This window comes from Neovison vison, chromosome 6 (assembly GCF_020171115.1).
Source record: "Neovison vison isolate M4711 chromosome 6, ASM_NN_V1, whole genome shotgun sequence".
Classification (NCBI taxonomy): Eukaryota; Metazoa; Chordata; class Mammalia; order Carnivora; family Mustelidae; genus Neogale; species Neogale vison.
This window is the reverse complement of record NC_058096.1, coordinates 166,958,176-166,984,975: the sequence shown is the minus strand read 5'-3', so window position 1 is coordinate 166,984,975 and position 26,800 is coordinate 166,958,176. Positions and strand designations below refer to the sequence as shown.

The following is a 26,800-nucleotide window of genomic DNA, read 5'->3' as shown; positions in this document are numbered from 1 at the left end:
CCAAGCACTGACACCAGGGACATGGAATGTGCAGACTGGTCCAAGAGGGGGTCGTGTAAATACTCTGGACCAATTTCTGTGATTGACCAGGTCCGGGTCACATGGTATAAGGTGGATTCTCCCTAGACTGGAAGCTTCTTGCAGGCAATGATGGTACCCAGCGCCCTTCTTTTCTGTCTCTGCTGCCACTGAGCCCAGCAGAGGGCTAAGCCCAGGAAAGACAGGGTTTCCGCCTGACTGGCAAGGACTGCATGGACTATCAGAAACATCTGGGGTTTCCCCTGGTCTGCTCTGAATGGGGGGCAGTGGGGACTCTTCTGAGAGGATTGAGGTGAGCTGGAGAAGCTTGGGGCCAACAGCGGTGAGAGACCCAGTGAGAGTGGGGGATAGAGATTCTTCATGTAGTCTCTTCACAATTTCTGTCAGAAATAACTACTGACTTTTCTTCATTCACCCAAATTTTGTCACATCCCCAGAGAGTGCCGATGCTGGGTTGGCTGCCATGACCAAGACAAAGTCTCTGCCCTCATGGGATGGACCTCCTCACTGGGGGAGACAGTAAAGAGGATGAATGAGGGGGAATGGGTGAGGTAGGGGAGGCTGCTTGACTGTGGCCCTCAGGGAAATGTATCAGTTAATTTGGCTGCAGGACGAGTACCATGGGGTGGCTGGTTTAAACAGACATGGATTGTCTCATGGTTCTGGAGGCTGGAAGTCCTGGAGCCAAGGGTCGGCAGGGTTGGATCCTTCTGGGGGCTCTGTGGGAGAATGTGTTCCCGGCCTCTCTCCTGGGTGTGCAGATGGCTGTCCTCTCCCTGTGTCCTCGCATAGCCCTCCAGCTGGGTGTGTCTGTGTCCTAAGGTCCTCTTCGTATAAAGACACAAGTCAGATTGAATTAGGGCCTCCCCAGTGACCTCATTTGAACTTGATCACCTCTGTAAATACCCTGTCTCCAAACACAATCACTCTCTGAAGTGCTGGGTGGGGGAGGGGAAGGACTCCGTATGAATTCAGTCCGTGGCAGGAGGCTTCCTTGAGGAGCTAAAATCTGAGCTGGGATCTCAGAGCCCACCGCTCTGAGTCCTGCCATGTCTCCAACCCACCTGCTCCCCGCCAGCTGCACCCAGCTGCACCCACTACCCACTGGGCCAGGACCAGCCCGGATGTGATGGCTTTCCCTAGCTCCCCACCAGTCCTCCAGCCACTAAGTGGCTGGGGGTGGGAAGGAGCTTTTCTAAACCCACATCTAACCCCATAGCTTCCTGTTGTCCTTAGAATAAACACTGGCCTCCTCACCGTCACCGTAGTAGCCCTGCATGATCTGGCCACTGTCCATGGATCCAGCCCCAGCGTCTTCCACTCTGCTTCTCTGGCCTTCAGTTCCTGCCTGCTGTCAGGCCTGCCACACCTAGCCCACGTCCACGCTGCCGGTCTCCTTCGCCAGGGCTTGCTTTTTCAGAGGCCCTGGCTCCATCCAGTCTGTGCCTGGACTGTCTCTCACAGCCCCTGGCCTTTTCTGTCCTTAATTTACTTTTGTGATGACATCATTCATATCTGCGTCCCCCAGGGGAAGGTAAATTCCACGAGGTCAGGGCTGTTCTGTGGCTGAGGGCGGGATCTCTCGCACCCAGGGCAGCAGCAGGCGCACTAATGTGTCTGTCCGATGAATCACAGGATGGAAGGAGCAGCCAGCCTGGGAGACACCTCTGGGGACTCCCCAGAGGCAGCATCGAGCCTCTGCTGGGTCCCCTTGCACCTGTCACTCACCCCATAGAGGCGAGTGGCAGCCAGAGATGAGGGGCCATGGAGAAGCGCTTCCCAGGCCTGAAGGCTCCCTTCTTCACAATTTATTTTCAGCTCACCCTTCATAGGCCCCCTCTCAAGCTCTTCTTCCTACTGTTGTTCTCTTGTTTTCACATGCTAGTCTCCGTTTCCTGCTCCTGGGAGGGAGGCTTCACTCAGGAAACGCCAGGCAGTCAAGGAAGCCCGGTGCACAAGACCCCAGGCCCTCCGGGGCGGGCTTCACTGCCTGGCCCCCTGCCTGGCAGCTTCCTCCCCCCCGCCCCAGGTCCCCTCAGCAGGCCCTGCCTGGGCTCTGGGTGTCCTGTCTACCCTGCGGCTTCCCAGAGCTCACAGAACACATGAGTGGCTTGGTGGCTGAAAGCAGAAAGAGAAGCAAACACAAGTGACACTTTCCATCCACTCTATAAAGCTGAGCCAGGGTAGGGGATGGGGGTGGGGGACAGGGGCTGTGTTAGGGGGCGGTCTGTGGGGGGGGTCAAGTGGTGATGGTCTTCTGTTGGGTCACCTTGAGGTATCCCTTGGTGACAGCCCCAAGTTGTCCAAACAGGAATCTACACTTGCCGTGAAGGCCTTTTGCCAATGTTATTTAAGCCCATCATCAGCTGACTCGCAGTAAGGGAGAGTATCCTGGATAGTCTGGGTGGGCCCATTTTCATCATTTGAAAGGCTTTTAAAGCAAGACGGTGGACTCCTCTGCAAAAGAGAAGGGGTTCCGCCTGTGACCAGCCTGCCTGTGACCTCCCCCTCCTATGGATGGCATATTGGTTGAGCCAGCCTGTCATCACAGAAGCTACTTCCTTGTGATAAGGCCCTTGAGACAGTGCTATAGCTAGACACATAGACACAGATGAGTATTCCCCACTGGCCCCGCTTCTGCATCTGGACACGGACTCACCCCAGGGCTGAGGCTGAAGGAAGCAGCCCCAAGAATACAGGCCAGCATTTCTGAGTTCCTGCTGGGCACAAGACACCGTGCTAAAGACTTCTGTACACAATCTCATTTAACCCCTAAGCAGTGCTGTGAGCCATTTTCAGTAACAATGCTTTACGCTGCAGGAAACAGAAAACCCAACTCCAGGGGTGCCCTGGTGGCTCAGTCGGTTCACCGTCTGCCTTTGGCTCAGATCATGATCCCAGGGTCCTGGGATCAAGCCCCTCACTGGGCTCTCTGCTTAGTGGGGAGCCTGTTTCTCTCTCCATCTCTCCCCACCGTTTGTGCCTTCTCTCTTTCAAATAAATAAATAGAATCTTAAAAAGAGAGAGAGAAGAGAAAATCCCATTTCAAACAGCTTAAATCTTAAGGACACTGATGATCGTGAATGAGAAGCCCAGGGGAAAGCAGTTTCTTTGCAACTCTGATGTCTGCAAAGATGCTTACAGGTTTTTTTTCTTTTTGATTTTAACTTATTTATTTTAGAGAGGAAGAGAGCATGCTGTGGGAGGGGGCGAGTGGCAGAGGGAGAGGGAAGGGGAGAGAGTCTCAAGCAGATTCTCTGCTGAGCCTGGTGCAGGGTCACAATCCTGACATCATGACCTAGCCGAAATCAAGAGTTGGGTGCTTAACCAACTGAGTCACCCAGGTGCCCCGGGCCAGGACAGAGTTCTTCATCCTCCCACACTGTCATCCTCAGTTTGTCATCTTCACCTGTCAGCAAATGCCCCTCTTGGTCACAATCTGGCTGCCATGGCCTCAGGTATCACTGCCACATCCACAGACAGAAACGTAGCTTCCTCCTTGGACTTCCCTTTTCCCAGAGATCATCCAGGAAGACTTTCCCCTCCCCTCTCATTGGCCAGAGGCACATCACATGCCTATCCCTAAACCAATCCTTGGTAAAGGGAAGGAATCATCATGATCAACACAGACTAATCAGATCTCTTTTCTAGAAGCACGTGGCCACTCTGTGCCTGAAAGAGTAATTGAGGCTGTGTGTGCCATCAAGGCAGACGGGTGTGTCTGTTTGTGCAACTGTGTTTGGTTTCTATGCAACTATAACAAATTACCACAAATTTAGTGGCTTAAAATAACACCCACTTATGATCTCACACGGTGTAGGCCAGAAGTCCAGGCAGGCTTGTCTTCGTTCTCCCTAGGCTCTCCTGAGGCTGAAATCAAAGTGTCATTGGCCAGGTGTGGAGGCTCAGGGGAAGAATGTGTTTCCAAACTCAGGTGTGGGCAGAATTAGGTTCCTTTCAGTTGTAGGACTGAGATCCCCATTTCCTTGATGGCTGTCAGCTCTGGGGTCACACTCCACACTCCTCTTTATGTGACCTCACTCACCTTCCAGCTAACAAGGACCCCAGTCCTTCTCATGCTTCAGCTCTCCCTGATGACCTTTCTTGTGCCGAGCAAGAGAGCTCTCTCTTTTTGTTTTCTTTTTTTTAAAGATTTTTTATTTATTTGAGAGAGTGAGAGTGTGACTAGGGGGAGGGGCAGAAGAAGAGAGAGAAGTGGGCTCCCCATTGAGCAGGGAATCCAACACGGGGCTCGATCCCAGGACCCTGGGATCATGATCTGAGCCGAAGGCAGACACTTAACTGACTGAGCCACCCCGGCACCCCTAGAGCTCTGTTTTTAAAGGGACTCATGTGACTAGATGGGAACAATAACCCCCTTGAGATCAGCTGTACCACATAATGTAACACCATCACGAGAATGACACCTCCCCACGTTCACAGACTGCAGGGATTAGGGTGTGGAACCTTGAGTCATTCCTAGAAATTCTGCCCACCCTGCAGTAACCACGGTGCACACCATGGTAAGACGTTTCTTTGGAAAGAAAGGTGAAGTTTAGAAAAGTGAACATGAGTTGCTCCAGGCCATACCAGCCAGGGATCCGTGTCACAAACAACAGGACGTGACACGGGCTCACCGAAGCAGGAAGAGAATTTTTTGGGAGGGTGTCAGGGGTCAATACAGTCAGTGTGCAGGTTGGAGGGCCAGACTCGGGCCAAAAGCAAGGCAGGGCAGACCCAGCCAATCTGGACACTCACGTCCCATGCCATCAGACGCCACCTGTGAGCTCAAGTGAGCACCTGCGTGTGAATGCGCATCCCACAGACTGTCAGCCGCCCACCCCCTTCGCCTGTCAGCTACAAACAACATCTCTCCCTCCTGCTGACCCAGACGGACAGACATACTGTGCTCCCCTCAGCATGGCTCTGTGGCCTCTTCCAGACAGATAGTTGCTTTGCTCCGTATCCTCGCTCAGGGCTCTTAGCAAATCCGGAAGGTACTGGCTGGCTGGCCTTAGGAACAAAGGTGAGACCTCAGTCCGCCACACTGATTAAACCTGTTTTCCCTGGACTAGAGTCTATGCACTGAGGGCAAAAGCCATCAGTTAAATCAGGGGTTCGTAGGGGCACCTGGGTGGCTCAGTGGGTTAAAGCCTCTACCTTCGGCTCAGGTCATGGTCTCAAGGTCCTGGGATCAAGCCCCGAATCGGGCTCAGCAGGGAGCCTACTTCCCCCTCTCTCTCTGCCTGCCTCTCTGCCTACTTGTGATCTCTGTCTGTCGAATAAATAAATAAGACCTTTAAAAAAAAAATCAGGGGTTTGCAAATTATGGCCCATGGGCCAAATCTAGCACCGGGCCTGTTTTTGCATCTGGTGCAAACTCTGATTTTAACCTTTTAAAGTGGGTGGGAAAACTCCATTAAGGAACAATATTCCTGGCACAGAAGAATTTCATGAACTTCAAATTTCAGGACCCGTAAATAAAGTTTTGCTGGAACACTGTCATGTTCATTCCTTTCTGTATTATCTGTAGCTGCTTTTGCACCAGAAAGGCAGCCCTGAGTCATAGCAACAGTGACCACATGGGCTGCCAAGCCCGAAATATTCACTACGTGGCCCTCTCCGGGAAACATTGGCCAGCCTCTGTGTGAAATGATAATGTCCTCCAACTTCTATGCTGGTCGTTGGTGGACATTTATTCTGACACTTGGGAACTTGTGTATTCTGAATGGGAGACTTGGGTTGGAGCAGGGGTAGGAATGGATTTTTTCCCCCTTTTCTTGCCCTTACCCTATCTGTCCTATAGACGACCATTCTCGTATTGTTCCATGTTTTTTCTTGTCGTGTCCTTGCAAAATGTGTGGCTTTGTGTCTATGTCCTGTGTCCATCTTGGCACAGCGTTCTAGGCCTCACTCTGTCTCTTGCATTCTTAGCTCAGTGCCGTGTGTTTCGGGGGCATTGGGTATGTGCATGTCTGTCCTCTGCTTCTCCTCCTGGCGAGTCTCCCACCCAGTCCCAGAGGCAGACACCCAATCCCAGAGCTGCCTCGAGCTCCCACATCTGCAGGTGACACTGATGTACACCCTCCACCACGCCCCCTTGCAGACGGCCATGGAAACTTCCCCCCAGAAAATATACCCTGGGGAAGAATTCCCGGGTTGCGGGGGACTTAGAGAGAATGTGGCCGGGGGACACCAGCGGGCTCCCATGTCTTCTCTGATGTAATGCGGTTCACCAAATGCTTTGGGCCTTGTGATTTTGCTTTTGAGTTTTGATGTGAGCTGTCCCCCACACCGCGTTTCAAGGTCATTCATCCTGCTCTATGTTCTATTTCAATTCTGCCCTTCAATTTTGGTCTCTATCGAGGCCACACCCCTTCGGGTGGTATAGGCAGGGACCCAGGCTAGGTTTTCTCCATGTGGAGAGGGATGTGCTGGGATTATGGCAGGAACCTCACTCGTGATATATTTTTGTGTTTACGCTACAGCAGAGTCGAGTTCTAGGTTCAGATAATTACAACTTAAGCAGATTTGTCACTGCATGAACATAATAGTGAATCGAATAGATGGCTTACAAGTGACCATTACAGTTCCAGACAAAATGACTCTGAACTATAACTTCCCCTTTTACCTTTTAACATGATCTCAGTGCTGTCCAGCAGAACTTTCTGTGATGATGGAAATGGCCTACCTCGGCACTGTCCAATACGGTAGCCGTGAGCCCCATGTGGTTACTGAGTACTTCCCATGTGGCTAGCATGGGTGAGGAACTGAATCTTTGGTTTCATTTCCCTGTAATTAATTTAAACTTCAGTAGCCCAGGGTGACTAGCAGCTGCCATATTCAATGGAACAGATCAGATTAAGAAACTGTGGGCCTGGGGCGCCTGGGTAGCTCAGTGGGTTAAGCCTCTGCCTTTGGCTCAGGTCATGATCTCAGGGTCCTGGGATTGAGCCCCGCACTGGGCTCTCTCCTCAGCAGGGAGGCTGCTTCTCCCTCTCTCTGTGCCTGCCTCTCTGCCTACTTGTAATCTCTCTGTCTGTCAAATAAATAAATAAAATCTTAAAAAAAAAAAAAAAAAAGAAAAAGAAAAAGAAACTGTGGGCCTATCCCTGCACTCAAGCATTTATTCAAGGTTTTCAGAAAACAAAATGATTACAGGAGGAGGCATTTGGGAACGGAGGATGGGAACCAACAAGAATAGTGTGTCTACTGTGTCCCAGGCATGTGGTTGCCTCACTTAGCCCCAGCTCTCGTCCATGAGTGGGGGCAATGTCCCCATTCGAAAGCTGGGGAAGCCGAGTCTCAGTGACTTGGGCAAGGGACTTGATGAGGGCACCCCTTGATTGAGAGGTTGGCCCAGGAGTAAACAGGTACAAGCCCATCCCCAATCCTGCATGGCTGTGGGAGAGCCCAGAGGCCACATGGGGAAGGGGCCAGGATGCCAGTGGGTCCTGGCAGGTGCAGATCCTGGGGATTTCCCCAGGGCCTGGGCATGGCCCCGGCGGCTGACCTGGCAGCCCCAAGTCCAAATCCATCAGTTGGGCACCTCACAGTCCGCCCAACGAGGCAGCCTAGAGCTAGGTTTGGGTGGAGGCTGCCAAAACCATTGGGGCATGAGGCTAGAACAGAGGATCAGGGACAGAGCTTACACAGGGTATGTCTCCCCCCTTGACATTCTGGGAACTTGTGTGGAGGGAGTGTCTCAGTGACTAGGGTTCCTGACACTTGGGATATGAGCCTCCGCACAGGTCCTATGCGACCCAGGATTGCCCTGTACCTCCCACGACTTCCAGATGTCCCTGGGCATTCATTCTGCGAAAAACTTGCTTTCACTACCCTGATCTAAGACTAAAATGTAACTCTGCTTTACCTAGAAAAATACAATTTTTTTGCATAGTTTTAATGCACAATGGATTTTCCAAGAATGCAATGCTGTGTGACTAGTGGGAAGGTTATACTTTGTTTTGAATTGTTTGAATTTTCCAAGAGTTGCTCACCATTTTAGAACCACATCACACTTGTGCTTAACCAGCTGATAAGCAATGCCTATGTCCCCTGACATTCATTGTGCGTGTCCCAGTGAGTCTACATATCTATCTATCCATCTATCTGCCTGTCCATTTGCCTCTCTATCCAGCCATCTGTCCATCCATCCAAATATATTTTCTTAGTCCTTATTTCAAAATGTCAAACATAGGAAAAGAATGTCAACAATATGCAATTGAATATTACCTTCCTAGTGTCCAATTCAAACAGTCATTTTAACAACAACAGAAAAAAGGGCGCCTGGGTGGCGTGGTTGGTTAAGCTCCTGCCTTCAGCTCAGGTCATGATTCCGGGGTCCTGGGATCGAGTCCTTGTCAGCAGGGAGCCTGCTTCTCTCTCTGCTTCTGCCTGCCACTCTGCCTGCTTGTGCTCTCTCTCTGACAAATAAATAAATAAAATCTTTCTTAAAAAAATCTTAAAAAAAAAAAAAGAAAAAGCAGAAACAGATCCATAATAGAGGGCAAGCTGATAGTTGCCAGAGGGGATGGGCAAAATGGGTGAAAGGGAGTGGGAGATACAGGCTTCCAGTTATGGAATGAGGGAGTCAAGGGGATGAATGGCACAGCACAGGGAAGGTAGTCAGTGGTATTGTCATAGGGTTGTATGGGGACAGGTGGTAGCCACAGGACGGCTAAGCAGAACGCAATGTATAATCACTATATTGGACACCAGAAACTAAGATAATATTGGGTGTTAATAACACTTCAATTAAAAAAAAATCTTAGCCCTGTTAAATAGGTTTAAACATCTAAAAATATCATGTCTTAATATTTACATATTAAATATATATCATAAAGTCCCTTTTTACTTTAGATCACTGTTAGAGCCTCACATTAATTGTTTTAAAATATTTGGGAAGATTAGGTATATTATTTATCCAGATCATTTTGGGATCACACCGGGATATTCCAAAATATCCATTATAAAAATAGGGTGCCCAGAGACACCTGGGTGGCTCAGTTGTTAAGCGTCTGCCTTTGGCTCAGTTCATGATCCCAGGGTCCTGGGATAGAGTCCTGCATCGCACCTGTACTATTATTTGATTAACATTTTTCCTTAAATCATATCACTCTTTTTACTTAAGTAAACTTATTTAAAAGAAGGGTATATTGGGGCGCCTGGGTGGCTCAGTCGGTTAAGTGTCTCCGTTTGGTTCAGGTCATGATCTCAGGGTCCTGGGATGGAGCCCCATGTCCAGCTCCCTGCTCAGTGGGGAGCCTGCTTCTCCCTCTCTCTCTGCCCCTCCCCCTCTGCTCACGCTCTCTCTCAAATAAATAAAATCTTTTAAAAGTAAAAAATAAAAATAAAAGAAGGGTATATCATTATCATACAGGTAAAACTAAAATTGTGTGCTGTGTTTGCTAATTGTTTTTTTTTCTTTTTTTTTTTTAATTAACAAATAATTTATTATTTGCCCCAGGGGTACAGGGGCAATCATCAGTCTTACACAGTTCACAGGACTCACCATAGCACATACCCTCCCCACTGTCCATCACCTAGCCACCGTATCCCTCCCCCACAACCACCCAGCAACCCTCAGTTTGTTTCCTGAGATTAAGAGTCTCATGCTAAGTGAAATAAGGCTAATTGTTTTTTAATACATATTAAAAATAAATGCTTAGCTATTTAAAACACTCACATGCTGCTGTTCATCTGGGCGCCATCTCAAATGGCCTCAAATGCTGGTGAAGGCAGGAGCTTCCCGTGGTTGGAAGACAAATGGAAATATAAAACTCCATTGTGAATACGGGCTAAGAAAATGTATTTGGATGGATAGATATATGGATGGACGGATGGATGGACAGATAGGTCAGCAGATGGGCAGGCAGATGGCTAGGAAGACGTGCAGACTCGCGGGGACGCGGCATGACGAAGGCCGGCGGACACAGGCATTCCTCCTCAGCCGGCCATCTTGTTTTTCTTCACGGGACTCAGGGCCCCTCTGTTGTTTCCTGATGAGTGAATGGGAGAATGGAATGAAGGCTGGGGAGGGGGTCACACTGTAAAGCCACAGTGCCGTGGGGCAAAACCCAGATTTGGAGGCTCCCCCAACCCCTCTCCAGCATGCCAGATCCCAAGAAGGGGGGGAGTCTGTCCACTGGAGACCCGGAAGCCAAGGGCCAGGAGTTGCAAGACTGGAGGAAGGGAGGAAGGGCTACATTTGGTCTTTGTCAGATTGTGCAAGCCACTGGGCTGGTGGCCAGCTGTGGCCGTCAGCCTCTGACAGGAGGGAGACATTAGAGGTTCACCCCAGGCTCCAGGCAGTACACAGATGTGACCAGCTGGAGACAACACCCGACCGCACACGAGGACTCAGGCCTGTCTGGGAGTGAGTCTGCGAGGAGACAGTGGGCAGCCTCCAGGGCCCACCTTTTCCCCCAGAAACTTCTCTAATGCCTGCTGAGTGACAGGCACCTCTGCAGTCACAGGAGTCCCCTCTTCCCCCAGTTCCTCCAGGGCTCCCAAAGGAGAGTGGTATAGAGGCGCGGAAGGGTTCCCAGGCGGGGGAGGCATGGAGCAAGGGCGCTGGGCCTTCTCAGTCCTGGTTTGGAACTGGCGAATCTCTAGGTCCCCACAGGACTAACCCCATTTTAAGGGAGAAAGAACAGCTTCAGGGTCAGGAGCAGACAGAAAAGAAGGCCTAGCTACAATGGACTCACTTTGGTTTTTTGTTGTTTTATGTATTTTTCTTATTACTTTCTATGCATGACAATATATTGGTTTTTCACTACTAGTAATAATGTTTCCTATTAAAGGAAATCCATACAGTAAGCAAGAGGGTCAGTGATCAAAAATGTCAGTGGTTGGGGTGCCTGGGTGGCTCAGTGGGGTAAGCCTCTCTGCCTTCAGCTCAGGTCATGATCTCAATCTCAGGGTCCTGGGATCAAGCCCCGCACAGGAAGTCTGCTTCCCTCTCTCTCTGCCTGCCTCTCTGCCTACTTGTGATCTCACTCTCTCTGTCAAATAAATGAATAAAATATTTTTTAAAAGTGTCTGTGGTTTAGGAAACTTGACCTCATCCTTCCACTTTGAGGGTCCACTCCTCAGTGATGTGGGCAGGGAGGTTAGCCCCGAGCCACGGTAAAGCTCATTGGAGCTGGGACTCCGCCTGGATCTTGTGGCTTCAAATTGAATGCTCTCCTCTCTGTCCTTTCTGGAACAATCTAAGATTGTTCCCCACCCAAGTGTTCCCCATCCCCCGGGATCCCCATCCAAGCTCTGGATTGGTCCAGGCCTTACCGGCCCTTTTTCTTCCTCACCCCCACTATTATCAGTGGTTTCATTCAATCAGTTTTTACTAGACCCCTCTGTCCCTGTGCTGTATGCCCAGAGGAAATCCCAATCTGATGAGGGACACAGATCCTAACAGGACACCTGAGAGCATGTGAACTCTGGGAGTCCATTCGAGAGACAGGGGAAGATGTGGGATGTGCATTAGAGAGGGGAGAGTGAAGGGCCAGTAGGATTTTCCAGACAGAGCTTCCTAAGTTGGGCGTGCACTCTGAAGACAAAGGAATCTATGTGATCTGGGGCCAATTACTCTGTTCCCTGCATCTCAGTTTCCTCATCTGTAAAATGGCAGCAAGAAGAATCATTCCTCCTTACAGTTGCTGGGGAGGCTAGATGAGTTGGCACAAAATACTCAGAAGAGTACAGTGTCCGGCACACAGTAAGGCCATATAGGTGTTAGCTGTGCTTGTCATGTGCAAAGGCCCCGAGGGTGACACACAGGAGGTTAGGTGCACCTGGCTGTGCTGTGCCCAGTGGTCATCACCAACGATCAGGCTGGAGGGGTGGGTCAGATCTCGGAGGACCCTCGGTGGTGTGTTAGGACACTGGAGTTCTTCCTATTGGCTGCAGAGAGAATTTTGAAGGAAGAGAGATAGGGCCAGAGCTGACCTCCACTCCCTTTGGCACCTCAGTGGGGATTGGAGGGGCAGCACTGGGAGTGGGAAGAGAGCAGAGGGACTTCTCTGCACCCACAGGGCCCTCCTGAGTGAAATGTGTTCTTTCTTCCTTGGGATCTTTGCTTTGCAACTTCAGAAACTCCTCCATGGAGGGGCTGGAGTATCAGAGGATCTGGGCTTCTCTAGTTGGCCATGGGAAGCCACAGAGGGCTTTGGAGCAGGATCGGAGCTGTCTTCCAGAAAATGGCCATGGTAGCAAGTGCTGATGGCCCGGGAGTGGGGGGAGAGGAGAGATGTAATGTGATGCAGCATCAGCTCCGTGACCTTGGGGCTGACGTTTGTAATGAGGCTGGACCTTCAGGTTACGAGATCATTCAGCAGGGCCACCGTGACCCTCTGCCTTGTACCCAGGCAGTTCCATCTCCTCCCCCAACCCTCAGGGACCCATTCTTATGGGAAACCCTACTTAAACCTCTGCCATGTGGTCCAGTCTTACTGCCGATAGCGGTCAGATTTCTAGGCCCAGAAAATCCTTTTCTCTTTTTCTATAAGATTTTTATACCTAAGTAATCTCTACATCCAACAGGGGCCTCAAACTCACTACTCCAAGATCAAAAGTCACATGTTCCACCGACTAAGCAAGCCAGGCAGCCCTTAGGCCAGAAAATTCTAACAAAGCCTTTCACAAACCAGGATAATCACTCCTGAATCAAGAAACATTTTACAAACATGTCCTCTTGGATCAGACTGAAGCATTTTAAATTCCCCCTTTGCAGGTCAAAAAGCAGCAAAAGCCAGCAATTCCATAGGGTTCAACCTAATACCTGCAAAGCTCCACTGACTTCCACCATTTATAATATGTGAGACTTTCCAAGGCCTGGTGACACAAGGGATGGAGCAACAGAACAAGGTCAGGCTTTGGAAGAAAGACCCAGGTCCAGATCCCTGCTGGCCCCCCACCCTCTTTGACTTAACCTTCTCTTCCTTTGAGAGCTACCAGTCTCGTAAGTCCAGGGGAAGAGCAGGACCCAAAATAGCACACAGAAGCCCAGCCCAAAGTTGGGGTACCCAATCAGGGTCTGTTCAGCCCCTTCTGACCTGCTGTGAGTCCTCGTCTCTAGCCCTGCCGGCCCCCATCTGTCCCCAAACACACCTGCTGCCTTTACTCCTCCACTCAAACCTCTTTTATTCTACTCAACCCCAAGTCCCCAAGTCCTCTAGGACACCCTCCCTGCCAGCGCCCTCCTTGCCTATGTGAAGGTCTGGCCCTGAGTCCAGTGAGCATGGCCCTGAAGAGTGAAGACTCTGGGCTCCCTGCCACCCAGAGGTCCCCTGAGGGCAGGGGTGGCACTCCTTCTTCCCCCTTCCTCCTTCTCACTTCTGTCCACATCTGCACAAACCCAGGCAAGGGAGCGGCCACAAAATAGCATGACACCACGGCCCTTTGCTGAGCAGCCTCCCTGCAGCACCCGTGGGCTGGGCACTGAGTGATGGGTCAGACTGTCCGTTCTCACATATGACCTCCACTTTGGGTGGCCAGGTGGGTGGTGGCGCTTTTCACTAAGGGGAAGCAGAAGGAGCAGACAAAGACACGGCATCTGCAATGCCTGTGGGACATCCAGGTGGAGACCCCAAGGCAGCAGTTAAGCTGGGTGAGGTTGTCAGAACACTGGATCCCGGAAGCCAGGCCCGGAGGTACGTTTGGAAGTCATCAGCGCTTAAGGTCACAGCACTGGCTGAGACCCCTTATAGAGTGAATGGATAGAAAGAAGTTCTCAGGTGGAGTCTGAGGGCACAGCATCCAGCACAGAGGCATAGGGATGAAGAGGAGGAACTAGCACAGTAGACAAGGAGGAGTGCCAGGGAGGGAGGCACTCCTGGAAGCCACGGGAAGAAAGTGACCAGGTGAGAGAGTCATTTAGAGCTCACTGCTCTCTGTGTAGTAGTATTCATGAAATATGCTCTACGAAGTGTGCACTGGGAAATGTACACTATGATGTGCGCACTCTGAAATGTACACTGTGAAATGTACACCATGAAGTGTAGTGTTCACTTCACCAGCCAAAGGAGAGAAGCAGTGAGAAGCCGCCATTGGGTCTAGTAGCATGGCAGGGATGGGTGACAAGCTGAGGTTGGAACAGCAATGTGTAGCAGAGGCAGCTCTTTCAAGAAGCTCTGCTCTATAGGAGACAGAGAAAGGGGTGGTAGCTGGGGGAAGCCGTATAGTGGGGAGGATTATTTTGTTTGGTTGGGGTTTGGTTTTTGTATTATAGTAGAGACACTACAGCACATTTATGTGATTATGGGCATGATTCTACAGATTGAATCAGCAGGGTAATGACAGACTCAGTTAAATAGCAATTACTAGACTAGTGTAGCACACCCTTTGTCTCCCTAGGGAAACTCTGTTTCTCTGCAGCCACACTTTATTTCTTGGAACACTCCAAAGTATGTCCTCATCTGTCCCACTCTCCACACTCGGTTCTCAGTGGCTTCCTCTTCCTGACTTTTCCAAGATGTGCAGTTTCATTTTACACACCCTTTGTACTGGGGTTGTTACGCCTGATAGTCTGAGAGAAATAAGGAATGAGAGATTCTGAAGAGATGAGAGAGATGTTGGTGCACAATGAGGGAGGAGGGAAGAACTAGTTTAACAAGCAGCTAATTCATTAGTGAATATTTTCATGTTATGATAGATTCGTTTTCATTTTTTCCTTGACTTTGTTACTGCAGTGACATGGAAAGTGAATATTCAAAAAGTGAGGACCTTACACTACCAAGAAAACAGATTGATGAGCAGGTTCTCCAAAGCCCAAAGAGGAGAGATACTTTAAATTTGAATGCAGTTAAAAGTAACTGAACAATTAAGACTTTTTAAAAGATCTCACCCATAATAAGAAATCCAGAGGTAGGTAACTCCAGGACTAGTTAATTCAGCAGCTGAAAGATGACAGGACTCTTGTTTAACTACTCTATAATTCTCTCAGCCATTTCCTCATGGTCTCAAGATGGCTGCCATAGCCTCAAACATCATATCCATGTGACAATGTCCAAAGGCAGGAAGGAAGGGATTCCTTTCCTGATCTTCTTATTAGAAGAGACACAGATCCATTCCAGAGGCTCCTCAGACTTTGCCTTTAGTGCAAAAGGTGCTGAGAGAGTGAGTGTATGACATGGAAGGCTGACTCTAACATGCCAAGCCTAATGTGTTAGGGAGCCAGTAGGGTCAACTGCAGAGACTACCCAGTGTCTTCTTCAGGCCCATCATACACAGCTTACCCGTGTAGTCTAAGCAGCGGAAGAGAGTGGGTCCACATCCCACACTCTCCTGTGGGAAGCCGGCCGAGTCCCCTCCTCTCTCTCAACACCTGTGTCTTCTCCCCTGCCCACAGGTCAGAGGGCACTCAACTCCCCATCTCATCACAAGCCAGCCCAGAGCCGGAAGTCAAGAGAGGTGACCCTCTGGACAGTGGGACCAGAAGCCCAGACAGCCCTCCAGAGGGAGCCTGGCAGTCAGACAGCGGTTCCGGTTCCGGGAGCAGACCCCTGGACGAAGGTTTGTCCCTGCCCCACTCAGACTTGCTGCCAGGCTCACAACAGGTCTGCTGTGCCCAGTCCCGGTTCCACGGCCCTGTCGGCACTGAGGCTGCCATCTGGCCTCCAGACAGAACCCTTCTCTCCCTGAGTGCTGAGGCTGGGCTTCCCAAGTCCACAAGGGCTCGCTCCTCAGGCTGCATAGCATAGACATCAGTGGGAGAGGGTGGTTCCCACGGACAGGCTCCAACTCAGTGTGCGAAAAAACCGTCTCCATTTAGTCCCACGCAGGGATGGGTTGGGTGCCAAGGGAACTGAGGTGGAGTAAGCACCCGGTCATCAGAAGTGTGTAAGCAGGGGCTGGATGGTTCCCCCCCTTAAGAAGACCACAAAGAGGCCCGTTGTCTTAAGAACCTGGGCCTAGTGGGTGTGGAACCATCATGTGGAAAGAGGAACCATGCTGGCTGAGAACGTGCCCGGTACATTCCGGGCTCAGTTATGGGCAGCTGTGGAGGTGCTACTGGGCGGTGTCCTTCCCATTCCTCTTCAGAGCCCCTTGCCCCTGCCTGGGGCACCTGGACAGTGTTAATGACTGTGACAACAATGACGCCACACACACATACACTCAAACACACGTGCACGTACACAACATAGGTACACACATGGTGTCAGGAAATTGCCAGGATGGAAAATGAATTGCCAATATTGGGAATGCAGCTCACACAACCAAAAAGTCAGGGACCAGTCCCTTCAACCCTGATTCTGTTCAGTCTGGCACAGTTACTACTGAAACAAAACAGAAGGGCCCTGAGCCCACCCAGTCGGGGCATTCAGGCTGGAGAGATGGGTGTCCCAAGTCAGGAGACCTGAGTCCATGGTTCCCAGACCTGTGAGGTGGCCAGGATCACCCTAGAGCCTCTTAAAAATACAGAGGCCCAGGCCCACCTCAGCTCTGCTGCTTAGGATTCTCCTCTCCCCCTGCAGGGGGAGGAGGACACAGCTTTGCTGCTCAGGGCACTATCTGTCCACAAGGATCAGGCTATTGTCACTGTCAGACTGGCTCAGATTAATTAAAAAGCCCAAGTCAGCTTCAGGCACAGCCAGGGTGTCACGAAATGTCACCTCTTGCTGCCTTGCCTGCTTTCTCCCTGGCGTACCCATTGTGCAGAAGGCGCTCCGCTCAGACTGACCAGACAGCCCCCAACGAGCTCCAGACCCACACCCTCCACGTCCCAGGCCAGAAGAATGATGGCATTTCTCTTCCCTGGAGGTTTGACTCTGATTCTGGTCTGGCTCTCCTTAGCTCACGCTGGGTCCCCTGCCTTGGCAGAACTAATCATGGTTCACACTAGCTGGACTCGTGCGTCTCCTGGGCTAGGGTGGAGTGAGGAGCAGAGGGAGGGCTTCCCCTCACCCTCCCCCAGACACAGAGCCTGATACTGGGTGACCTAACCCCGGGGTTTCCGATGCATAACCCAACTGAAGTACCCCAACCAGACACGGGGGATGGTCAATGTTGGCCCCAACCAGCCACACTGGGTGTCACACAGGGTCACACATATGACAATCCTTCCTGTACATCCCTCAAATGGTAGAGGTGCATAGCTCCCTGAGAGCTGAAAATTGGCTCACCCTGGTGCCTGTGCTGTGCAGAACCCTGACCCCAGCCCCTTGGCCTCCCTGGCTGGGACGGTCACACCCTAACATGGAAATAATATGCACCTCTGAGAGCGCAGACAGGCCCTGGCTGGTTGTGTCATCTTAGAAAGCAGAGAAGAGAAACGGCTTCTTGCCCCCCGGGCCCCTGTGTAAAGCCCCAGGGAGGGGCTCCAGCTGGCCAGCTCGGGGCCTGGGCCAGGCCCTGGGGATGGGCCCCACAAGCCTCGGTGGCCTCACTGGTGGGGACATGGAGAGGGTGGGAGTGCGGCTCTCTGGAAAAGGGGTGGATGGTGCCAGAGCCTGTCCCCTCTGTGCAGCCCACCCACACCTGCCCCTGGGGAGGGCTGCCCGGTTTCCCTCCCTTTGTTCCTGGTGCCTGAGCCCCTGCTTCTCCGGCAGTGGACGGGCAGCTGTTCCGCTCAGTGGAAGGCCAGGCCGCCTCCGACGAAGAAGAAGAGGGTGAGGAGAAGTGGCAGAAAGAGCGAAGCTCACTGGCAGAGGTCAAGATGCTGCTGCAGTACCTCTCCAGCTGCAGGAGTGGGTATGTGTGCTGGGCGGGGCAATCGGCGCTGGAGGCCCAGAGCCCCTTTCCAGAGCTTGACCTTGAGGACCGGATTCAAGTCCCCACTGGATCATCCCCAGCTCCCCTGACACTCTGGCCCCTGGGCCACAGGAGGAAAGTGAGATGATGAGCCCCCCAGCATATACAGGGATGAAATGAGGTGACTGACAAAGGCACGGAGATGCCGTTCCACTGATTCCCTCACACTCCCCTGGCCGCTATCCCAAGATGTGGCCCCAAGTTCTAGTGCTACTCCAGGACATATCAGACCCTTCCTTCCCCATTGCTCCTGTGAGAAACAGTGCTTACAATGCCTCCTCCAGCTGACGCCCTGGCTTATTGAATCCTCACACCCACCCTGGAGGGAAGAAAGACCCAGATGCCTGGGGCACTGCAGACAAGTTGCAGACTTCTCTGAGCCTCAGCCTTCTCATCTCTAAGATGGGCCAGCAACACTTGTCTGGCAGAGGATTTTGAGGACTTGCTATCGCAGTTATAAAATGCCTAAAAGGTGCCTGATCCCCATTGGTTCACTCCCAAGAGCCAGAGCAGACTTTAATTATATTGTAAAGTGCTGTCAGTGTTCCCAGGTGATTGTTATCCCTGATCCCAAGTCAACAGCAAGCTTTTATGAAGCACCTACTATGTGCTGGGCAAATCTGGAGGAACCGAGAGAACAGCAATAAGCAAAACAGCACCACCCCGATAGCGGAGCCCCTATTCTAGTGAGTGGTGACAAGTGTGAGGAGAAAAGGTGAAGCATGGGGGAGGGACAGAGGGTGGTGCAGGAAGATGCTGGGAAGGAGGCCACTCTAAGAAGGTGCCATGTGAGCAAAAACCTGAAGGACACAAGGAAAGGGCATTCCACAAAGAGGGAACAGCATGTGCAAAGGCCCTGAGGCATGCTCTAGGGGCAGTGAGGGGGCTACTGAGGCTGGAGCATGATGAGTGAAGATGAATGGGATGGAGGTCAGAGAGATTGCAGGGGCAGATTGGGGGAGGCCTTTGGCTTTTCCTTGGAGTAAAAAGGGGAGCCACAGGAAGGTACTGGGCAGAGGGTACCATGACCTGGCTTAGCTTTCAAGAGACAGTCTTGGCAGCAACACCCATATTCTGAGGCTGGACCAGACTCTGCAGAGCCACCCCGCAGTGCTGGTGCTCTCCTTTGCCGCAGGTGTGATGACCAGACAGCCAAGAAGCTCACGACTTACTTCAGCCACATTGGCAGTGGTGACCATGCCTGCACCCTGGGACAGCTGGAGACCCACATCACCATGCTGGTGGAGCAGCTGGGGACCCAGAGCTGCCGTGGCAAGGCCCTGGGGACACTTGGGGAGGAGGTCAGCTGAGCCCCAGAGGTCGAGGTCTGGACCAAAGCTAGAATCTTTCATAGCTGGAAGAACCCCAAGGGATGTCAGCCAAATACTGGGCCCTGTTCATAGATGAGCAGACCAAGACTCAGAGAGGACATGCAACTTGCTTTGACTTAGATTTAACGAAGAATATTTTGGTTGCAAGACAATAGAATTAACTCGAATTAGCTTCAGTGCAAAACTGGTATTTAATAGAATATGGAGCTGGCAAGAACAGCTTCAGAAGAACAGCAGAGGAGATGAGCTTCAGGAACAATGGGGTCCAGTGACTTAGACGAGATTGTCTCCATCTATCTCTGTTTGCTCGGTGTTTCCCAGGTGCTGGCCTCGTTTCCCCCTACTTCAGAAGGGCTTCCTCCATGTGGTGGTGAAAGGAAAGGCAGGACCACAGACAGCTCCAGGCTCCCATTGACCCACCCAGGGGAATTAAGAGCCTGATATATAAAATCTCAGGGAAGAACTCCAGTTGACCCAGTCTTGGTCATGTGCCCGTCCCTGGCCCAGTCCCTGTGGTAGGCAGGCAACGTTCAGGGATTAGCAGCTCCATCAAAGTCAGATGACAGGGAGGAGGGAGTTTTTTCTCCCCAGGAAAGTTACTGAGGGTTATGGGAGGGAGCTGGCAGGCAACACCAATAGCAGGGTGTCTCCGTTCCAATAGGAACACTTTGCATTTTTTTCCATCTCTCTATTCCATTCCCCAGTAATCAAGTACAGAGTGTTATTGAGAGTTACCATTTCACAAAGCCCTAGCCCACTGCACTTTTGCAAACTATTGTGTTGACCTAAGGTAGTTTTATATTTATATATCTGAAATTCAAAATCCATACTGTTTGTGACATAGTTGTGGTCTGATGTGGTTCCAAAAGGCATGGCCACCACCCCTTTTCTAAGTAAATTCCAAGGAAGTGGGGGTTAGGAGAGTTACTGAGGCACGTGAGTGGTGTCCCCAAGCCCACCTTCCAGTCCCATCTGTGGTGGGCACCGGCACCATGCCTTCTCTGTCCTACCCAAAGCCCAGAGTGGACCCAGAGTCTCTGAGAATGCCACACCTTCAGCTGCTTCTCTTTCTCTCCATTGGTGCCAAGAATAGGGGCTGCCTCTCATCTGGCATCCTGCTTTAAAATGCTGGTAGCCACACGATGCTCTGTGACTGCCCCCTGGTGGGTATCCTGGTAGGACCCATGGTCTCAGGGCTCAAGCTGGCCCAATCCAGGCCCCTTCTGGGGCTCTCTCTCTTGAGGGAAGTAGAAGAGTGGCTGGAGAGTGTCCTTCTCAGCTCCGAACTCTGGAGAAGAGGCTTGAGGCTGTCCTACCATCTCAACCCCCATTGCAGTCCTAGCCCTGAGCTTCTCCAGCTGCTGGTCTGTTCTGGGAATGACCCAGAGCCTGCCAGTGAATTCTCTTTCTGTTTCACTAGCCAGATAGTTTTCTGTTGCTTGCAACCAAAAAAAAAAAAAAAAAAGAAGAAGAAGAAGAAGAAGAAGGAAAAAAAGTATTAAAAATAAAAGAAAGCAGATGAATACAGAAGAAGAACGGAAAATGGAGTCCTCATCTAGAAAACGAAATATACATACTCTTACATTAACACCACTCACTGTGTGACCTTAGGCCAGACACGTAGCCTCTCTGGGCCTTGGTGCCCCCACTGGGAAGATGGGTGATTTTATCTGTTCAGTCCCCTGGCAGGTACAGGGAGAGAGGGAAGATCAGAAGAGATGACCTCCGTGAAAAGGTCAAGGCAAGTCATGGGCCCTGCCTGGAGATGGCACAGTGAGTGCTGGGCAGAGGGCAGCAGGGTGGGTGCTGAGTCCCTGCTGGCCCCCACAGGCAGAGCTGCAGCAGAAGGTAGAAGAGATTGAGCACCTGAAGCTGGAGCTACAAATGGTGGAGACAGAGCGGGTTCGGCTATCCCTGCTGGAGGAGAAGCTCATGGATGTGCTGCAGCTCCTGAAAAGGCTCCGGGACCTGGTAGGCTCATGGGTGCTGGCACACCTGGGGCAAGGGGAGGAGCTCTCAGGGAGCACCAGCCTCTGCCAGGCACTTGGCCCAGAGTTTCCTCATGTTAGGTAGGTGTCAATTTCACTTTCCAGGTGCAGAAAAGGAGGCCCAGGGATGTTATAGTAAAAACATCCCTCCCACCCAAAACATCTGTCCCACCCAAGGTGGTGTCATTCACTTTCTAAAGCTGATCCAACTTTGATTTCAAAACCAGAGAAGGAGAAATATAAGAAAGGAAAATTATAAGCTAATGTCACATGGAAATGTGGATGCAAAATATTAAATAAGATATTTGCAAACCAAATCCAGCAGTGTTTAAAGAAATGCAACATGACCACATTGGATGTAAAATGATTTAAAGATCAGTGATTTAAAGATCATTCAAGATCAACAAATCTATTAATGACATATACACATTGTAGATTAAAGGACAAAAACCATATGCTCATCTCAATAGATGTAGAAAAGTCAAGAACAGTCTCCTTTTATCAGCGAATTAAGAACAGTAAGGACTTCCTTTACCAGATAAGGAATCTCAGCCAACTATCTCTCACAGGCTTCACACTTATTGGTGAAATGTTGGAAGGAATGCTTCTAAAGTCAGAGTCAAGACAGTGATGCCTGTCATCACTGTTTGTATGCCAGCTAGAGGGTCTAGCCAATGCAGTAAGACAAGAAAAAGAAAGAAAAGGTGTAAGGATTAGACAGGAAGACAAAGCTACTAGTGATCATATATCATACTTATCTACACAGAATACCCAAGAGAATCCAGAGGCAAATTATTGTCATTTCTTGGCCAGGTAAATACTAAAATGTCAGACACAGAAATCAATTGTATTCCTAAATAGTGACAGCAAATCATTAAATAACTTTTTGAGAAATCACTAAGCTGGGATTATAGCCACTATAAGGTGGAAGGAGGATTTAAACCCAGGTTGCCTGAGTTTTAAGTGGGCTCTTGCCAATGCACCAGACTGCCTAGGACAGAACTACCAAGGCCAAAGCCAGGGCAGCAAAGCCTGAGAGAATGGCTGAGTGGCAGCCAACCCCAGCAGACAGTGAAGGCAGTGGTTAGCACCATAGCTCCAGGCCGTGCAATCTGGGGGTAGAAGCTGGTTCTCGCACCTCCTCCTAGCTGGGTGGCTTTAGGCAAATTTCTCGTTTTTTCTCAGCACTGCTTTTCTTCACTGGTAAAAATGAGCCTAATAATAGGACTTGTTGCAAAGATTAAATGAGCCAATGCATAAAAATGCACTTATTCATGTTTATTTCCTAAGTGCCAACTTACTTTGGCACAAAAATGGTAATCCATAAATATGTGATCTTTGAGGGAATGGACGCTGCAGCCCACACTATCCACCCACCAAAAGTCTTTGAGAAGCCCATCAATCAGTGTGGCCAGGCTAAGGGTAGGGACCCAGGAAGGGATGGGGGGGATAGTGACTCTACGTGCCCCGAGGGAACCTTACAGAAGCTGTAGGGGCCATCAAGTCCCGTCTGCTGGATGAGGACACAGCAGCCACAGTGCAGTCCAGCCCTGTCTCCATTTCTTTTCAAGAACATATCGAAAAGAGCCCTGGGGAAGATTTTGCTGAACACGCTGGATGCTTGCAAGGACACCCCACCCGGTAGGAGAACTCCCCCATCTTTCAGAGCCTGGACAGTGTCTGGAGAGCATCCTGACCCAGAACTCTCTGCCCTGAGTGTCTTGTCTACAAAATGCCACTGTCATGACTCCTCTGACTGCCTGTGATGTGCATAGTGCATAGTGAGGAATGGGCTTTAGAAAGTTGGAAAATGCTATTGGGTGTCCCAGGGAGAGGAGCTAAGCAGAAGCCAGCATGGTCAAACCTCCAAGGGCGCTAGGCAAGTTCAGTCACTGGGCTGGGTGTGGGCTCCGCGGAGGCATCCCATGTGGTTTTAATCCCCTAAGTCATGACAACAGCCTACTGGAGAAGGTGCTTTTATTGTATCCATTTCACAGATGGAGAGACCAAAGCAGAGAAAGGTCAAGTGCCAGCTGTACCCAAAGCCTTGGGTCTCTCCCTTAAGCAGTAAGCTAAGTGTCCCCCATTGTTTAGACAAAGTTCAGGGCAGTAGGATTTCATCAGTACCAGATTGCGGCTGGTGAAATCAAGAGGAGTCAGGCAAAGCTCTCTTCTCAAAGGCCTCCTGTGCTAATGGGGCAACCAACTGGTGATGAGCCTTTGCTCGCTGGCCTCACAAGGCATTGCAGGGCAAGGCTCAGGTAGGTCCAGTGCCCTGGATGGTCCCTGGAATTGAGAGGGAGGTTAGAAATTGTGTGCTAGAAGCCCCCTTCTCTGGGGCCCTCAGTGGGAGAGAAACAAGAGGGGGAGGTGGCTAGGCAGGACTGGGGAGGGCCCCAGAAAGGAGGAAGAGTGGCTATGTAGGCCACAGTGAGCAAACTGAACTACCTTCCCTGTCCACTCTTTCCTTCCAGAGGGGCGATGTGGACCCTTGGCCATCCTGGATGCCCTGCGCCAAGCTTTGGCTGGCTGTGAGCTCCTGCAGGGAGAGCTCTCGGCACCAGCCTCCACAGCTCCTGCACTAGCCAACCCCCTCCTCATCTCTGCTGAGGTCACTGGCCCAGCCTATGGGCACCTCGGTCAGCCTGACCTCCACCAGACCAGCCTCCAGATCAACCTGACTGCGACCAGGCCAGTTTCCTTGACCAGCCTGACCACCATCGGATGAGCTTCCATGGCTACCCCAACCACCATCACATCCTCAGAACCCTAGAGACCCTGACTCCTAAGACTCAACCTGGGCTCAACCCCAAAGCCGCCCACAACAGAGCCTGGCAGACTTCATCTCCTTGAGGTCCTCCCAGGTTCCCTCACAGCCCCTGCATTACTGGTGCCACAGTTCACATTCAAGTCCTGGGGCTGCTGGATCAGCCCATACCTGCTGTTGCCTCCCCTGCCCACTTTCTCATACAGCCCAGCCCAGAATCCCTTCCTGGTCTCCTGGGGTCTTTTCCCCTCCCAGCACTGTCCCTTTCCTCTCACTGCTGCACCCAACCTCCAGGCCACACCTGACCCACTGGGGAATCCCCACACCCCCAGAAGTGCTGAAGAACAGGTAGGGCTGGGGAACACAAGGTGGGGATGATTACTGCAAGTTTCTGGACAGAGGCTGCCCTTGAACTAGCTGTAGAAGAGAGGTGGTATTTAGATGGACAGAGAAAGGATTACGGGACCTGGGACACCTCTTTCCCAGGCAGATAGTGGGTACTGGATTTCACGGAGTCATGTGAAGGAGTAAGACAAGCTGTCTGGTCTCACCTACCTTAACATCTCGTAGGAGAGAAAGATACATTGGCAAATAGTGTGATATGGGTGAAATCAGTGCCAAATCAAGGTAAAATATTTGCAAGAGTCCAGCCAAAAGGGGGTCATCTGAGCCAAAGAGGATGGATGCACTACAGAGTGGAACTGTAGGGGTGAGGGCAGGTGCCCAGAAGGACAGTAGCAGGTCATAGGGGGACTCGATGGCAGACAACGGACTGGGACTTGCTCCCACAGGCAATCAGGAACCATTGGAGGATTCTGAGCTGCCTCACAGAGGGTAGGTGGAGGGGAGTGAAGAAGAGGCAACTGCAGGACTACAGGAGGAAAGCGGCACTAGGAGCCTGGAGCCAGAGCTACGGGACACAGGAGGGGATCGTGGGAGAAGGAGGATCAAGAGGTACCCAGTGGGGAGTCTGAGAGCAGCAGCCACTCTAGAGCAGGGTAGCAGGGACTGGGGACAGACAATGCCTGGCTGGCATTCCTGACCTGTCTGGTCTCAGACACTCAGTAGCTTGGATGGGGCCAGGAGGCATCAGGGAGCCACTCCTGGGAGCCCCTACCCAGTTTCCCTATGGATCCTCTAGGAATGGAATGAAAGAGACCAAGGCCAGTGGCCACTCCTGAGGGGCCACCCTACACTTGGTCCTGTAGGATGGGCTAGGCTTTTTGAAAGTCCTCAGGACTCCTCATGGGCCAGTGGGCAGGACTGGGCAAACACGAGTAGAACTGTGAGTTGAAATAGATGAATCCACTATTGTATCTGGAGAATTCAACTCCCCTCTAACAGAAATGGACAGATCTAGCAGGCAGAAAATTGGTAAAGACAGAGTTGAACTCAGCAGTGCCATCAATCAACGGGGTCTAATTGACATCAATAGATGACTTCATCCCGCAATAGCACAATGCACGTTTTTCTCAAGCTCACATGGACTATTCACTAGGATACACCACATTCCAGGTCACAAAACACACCTCACAAATTTCAACATATTCTGTATGCTCTCAGACCATACTAGAATTAAACTAGAAATCAATCAACAGAAATAGATAGAAAATCCCAGAATATGTGGAAATTAAACAACACACTCCTAAATAACACATAGGTGAAAGAACAAATCTCAAGGGAGACTTAACAATACTTGGAACTAAATGAAAATGAAATACAGTCTACCAAAATTTGCGGGATACAGCATCAGATGCATATACTGGAAAAGCAGAAGATCTAAAAAAATCTAAGTTTCCACCTAGAAAAAGAAGAGCAAATTAAATCCAAAGTAAGCAGAAGAAAAGAATTATTTTTTAAAAAATTAGAGCAGAAATCAATGAAATTGGAAATAGGAAAACAGAAAAACAATGAAACAAAAGCTAGTTCTTTGAAAAGGTCAACAGACTCAATAGGCCTCTTGCCAGGTTAATTGAGAAAAAGAGGGAGAAGACACACACTGCTAACATCAGAAATAAATGAGGAGATAGTACTATAGTTGAATATTATATGGATAATAAAGGAATATTACAAATAATTCTAAGCCCTCAAATCAGATAACTAAGATGAAATGGATCAGTTCCTTGAAGGACACAATCTGCCAAAACTTGCACAAGAAGAGATATGAATAGGCCTCTACCTATTAAAGAAACTGAATCAATAATTAATAACCTTCCCAAAGAGAAAGCACCAGGCCTAAATGGGTTTACTGGTTAATTCTACCAAATATATAAGGAAGAAATTCTTCCAATTTTCTACAGTATCTTCCAGAAGACAGAAGCAGAGGCAATACTCCCTATTCATTCTGAAGCTGGCATTACCCTAATCAAAACTAGACAAAGATATTATAAGCAAAGAGAACTACGAAGCTATCTCTATCATGAACACAGATGCAAAAGTCATAAGAAAATTAACAATTTGAATCCAACAATATATAAAAAGAATTATACACCGTAACCAAGTGGGATTCATCCCAGGTACGCAAGGCTAGCTCAACATTCAAAAATTAACTGTACTCTATCACATCCACAGGCTAAAGAAGAAAAATCACGTTTATATCAATAAATGCAGAAAAAAACATTTGACAAAATCTAACACCTATCCTTGATAAAACAATAATAATAACTGTCAACAAACTAGGCATAGGGAACCTCCTAACTCGAAAAACCTAGAGCCGACATCACACTTAAGTGGAGAGAAACTAGATACTTTCCCACTAAGATCAGAAACAGGGCAAGGATGTCCCCTCTCCCCACTTGTTTTCAGCATCTTGTTGGAAGTCCTAGCCAAGACAAGAGACAAGGAAAGGAAATACAAGGTGCTTTGGACTGAATATTTGTATCTCCTCAAAGTTCATATGTTGAAACCCTAATCCCCAATGGGAT

General features: G+C 50.2%; 1 protein-coding gene across 1 annotated transcript in view; it reads left to right on the top strand.

Moving 5' to 3' along the window:
- EFCC1 (EF-hand and coiled-coil domain containing 1) overlaps positions 1-24,176 on the top strand; it is a 40,892-nt gene extending 16,716 nt beyond the window's left edge. The window contains exons 4-9 of the mRNA XM_044254851.1: positions 15,389-15,552; positions 17,589-17,730; positions 18,926-19,091; positions 20,952-21,092; positions 22,681-22,750; positions 23,584-24,176. Of these exons, the coding sequence (XP_044110786.1) occupies positions 15,389-15,552; positions 17,589-17,730; positions 18,926-19,091; positions 20,952-21,092; positions 22,681-22,750; positions 23,584-23,837 (937 nt within the window). The 3' untranslated portion in view covers positions 23,838-24,176. The remainder of the gene's footprint in view (positions 1-15,388; positions 15,553-17,588; positions 17,731-18,925; positions 19,092-20,951; positions 21,093-22,680; positions 22,751-23,583) is intronic.
- The last annotated feature ends 2,624 nt before the right edge of the window (positions 24,177-26,800 follow it).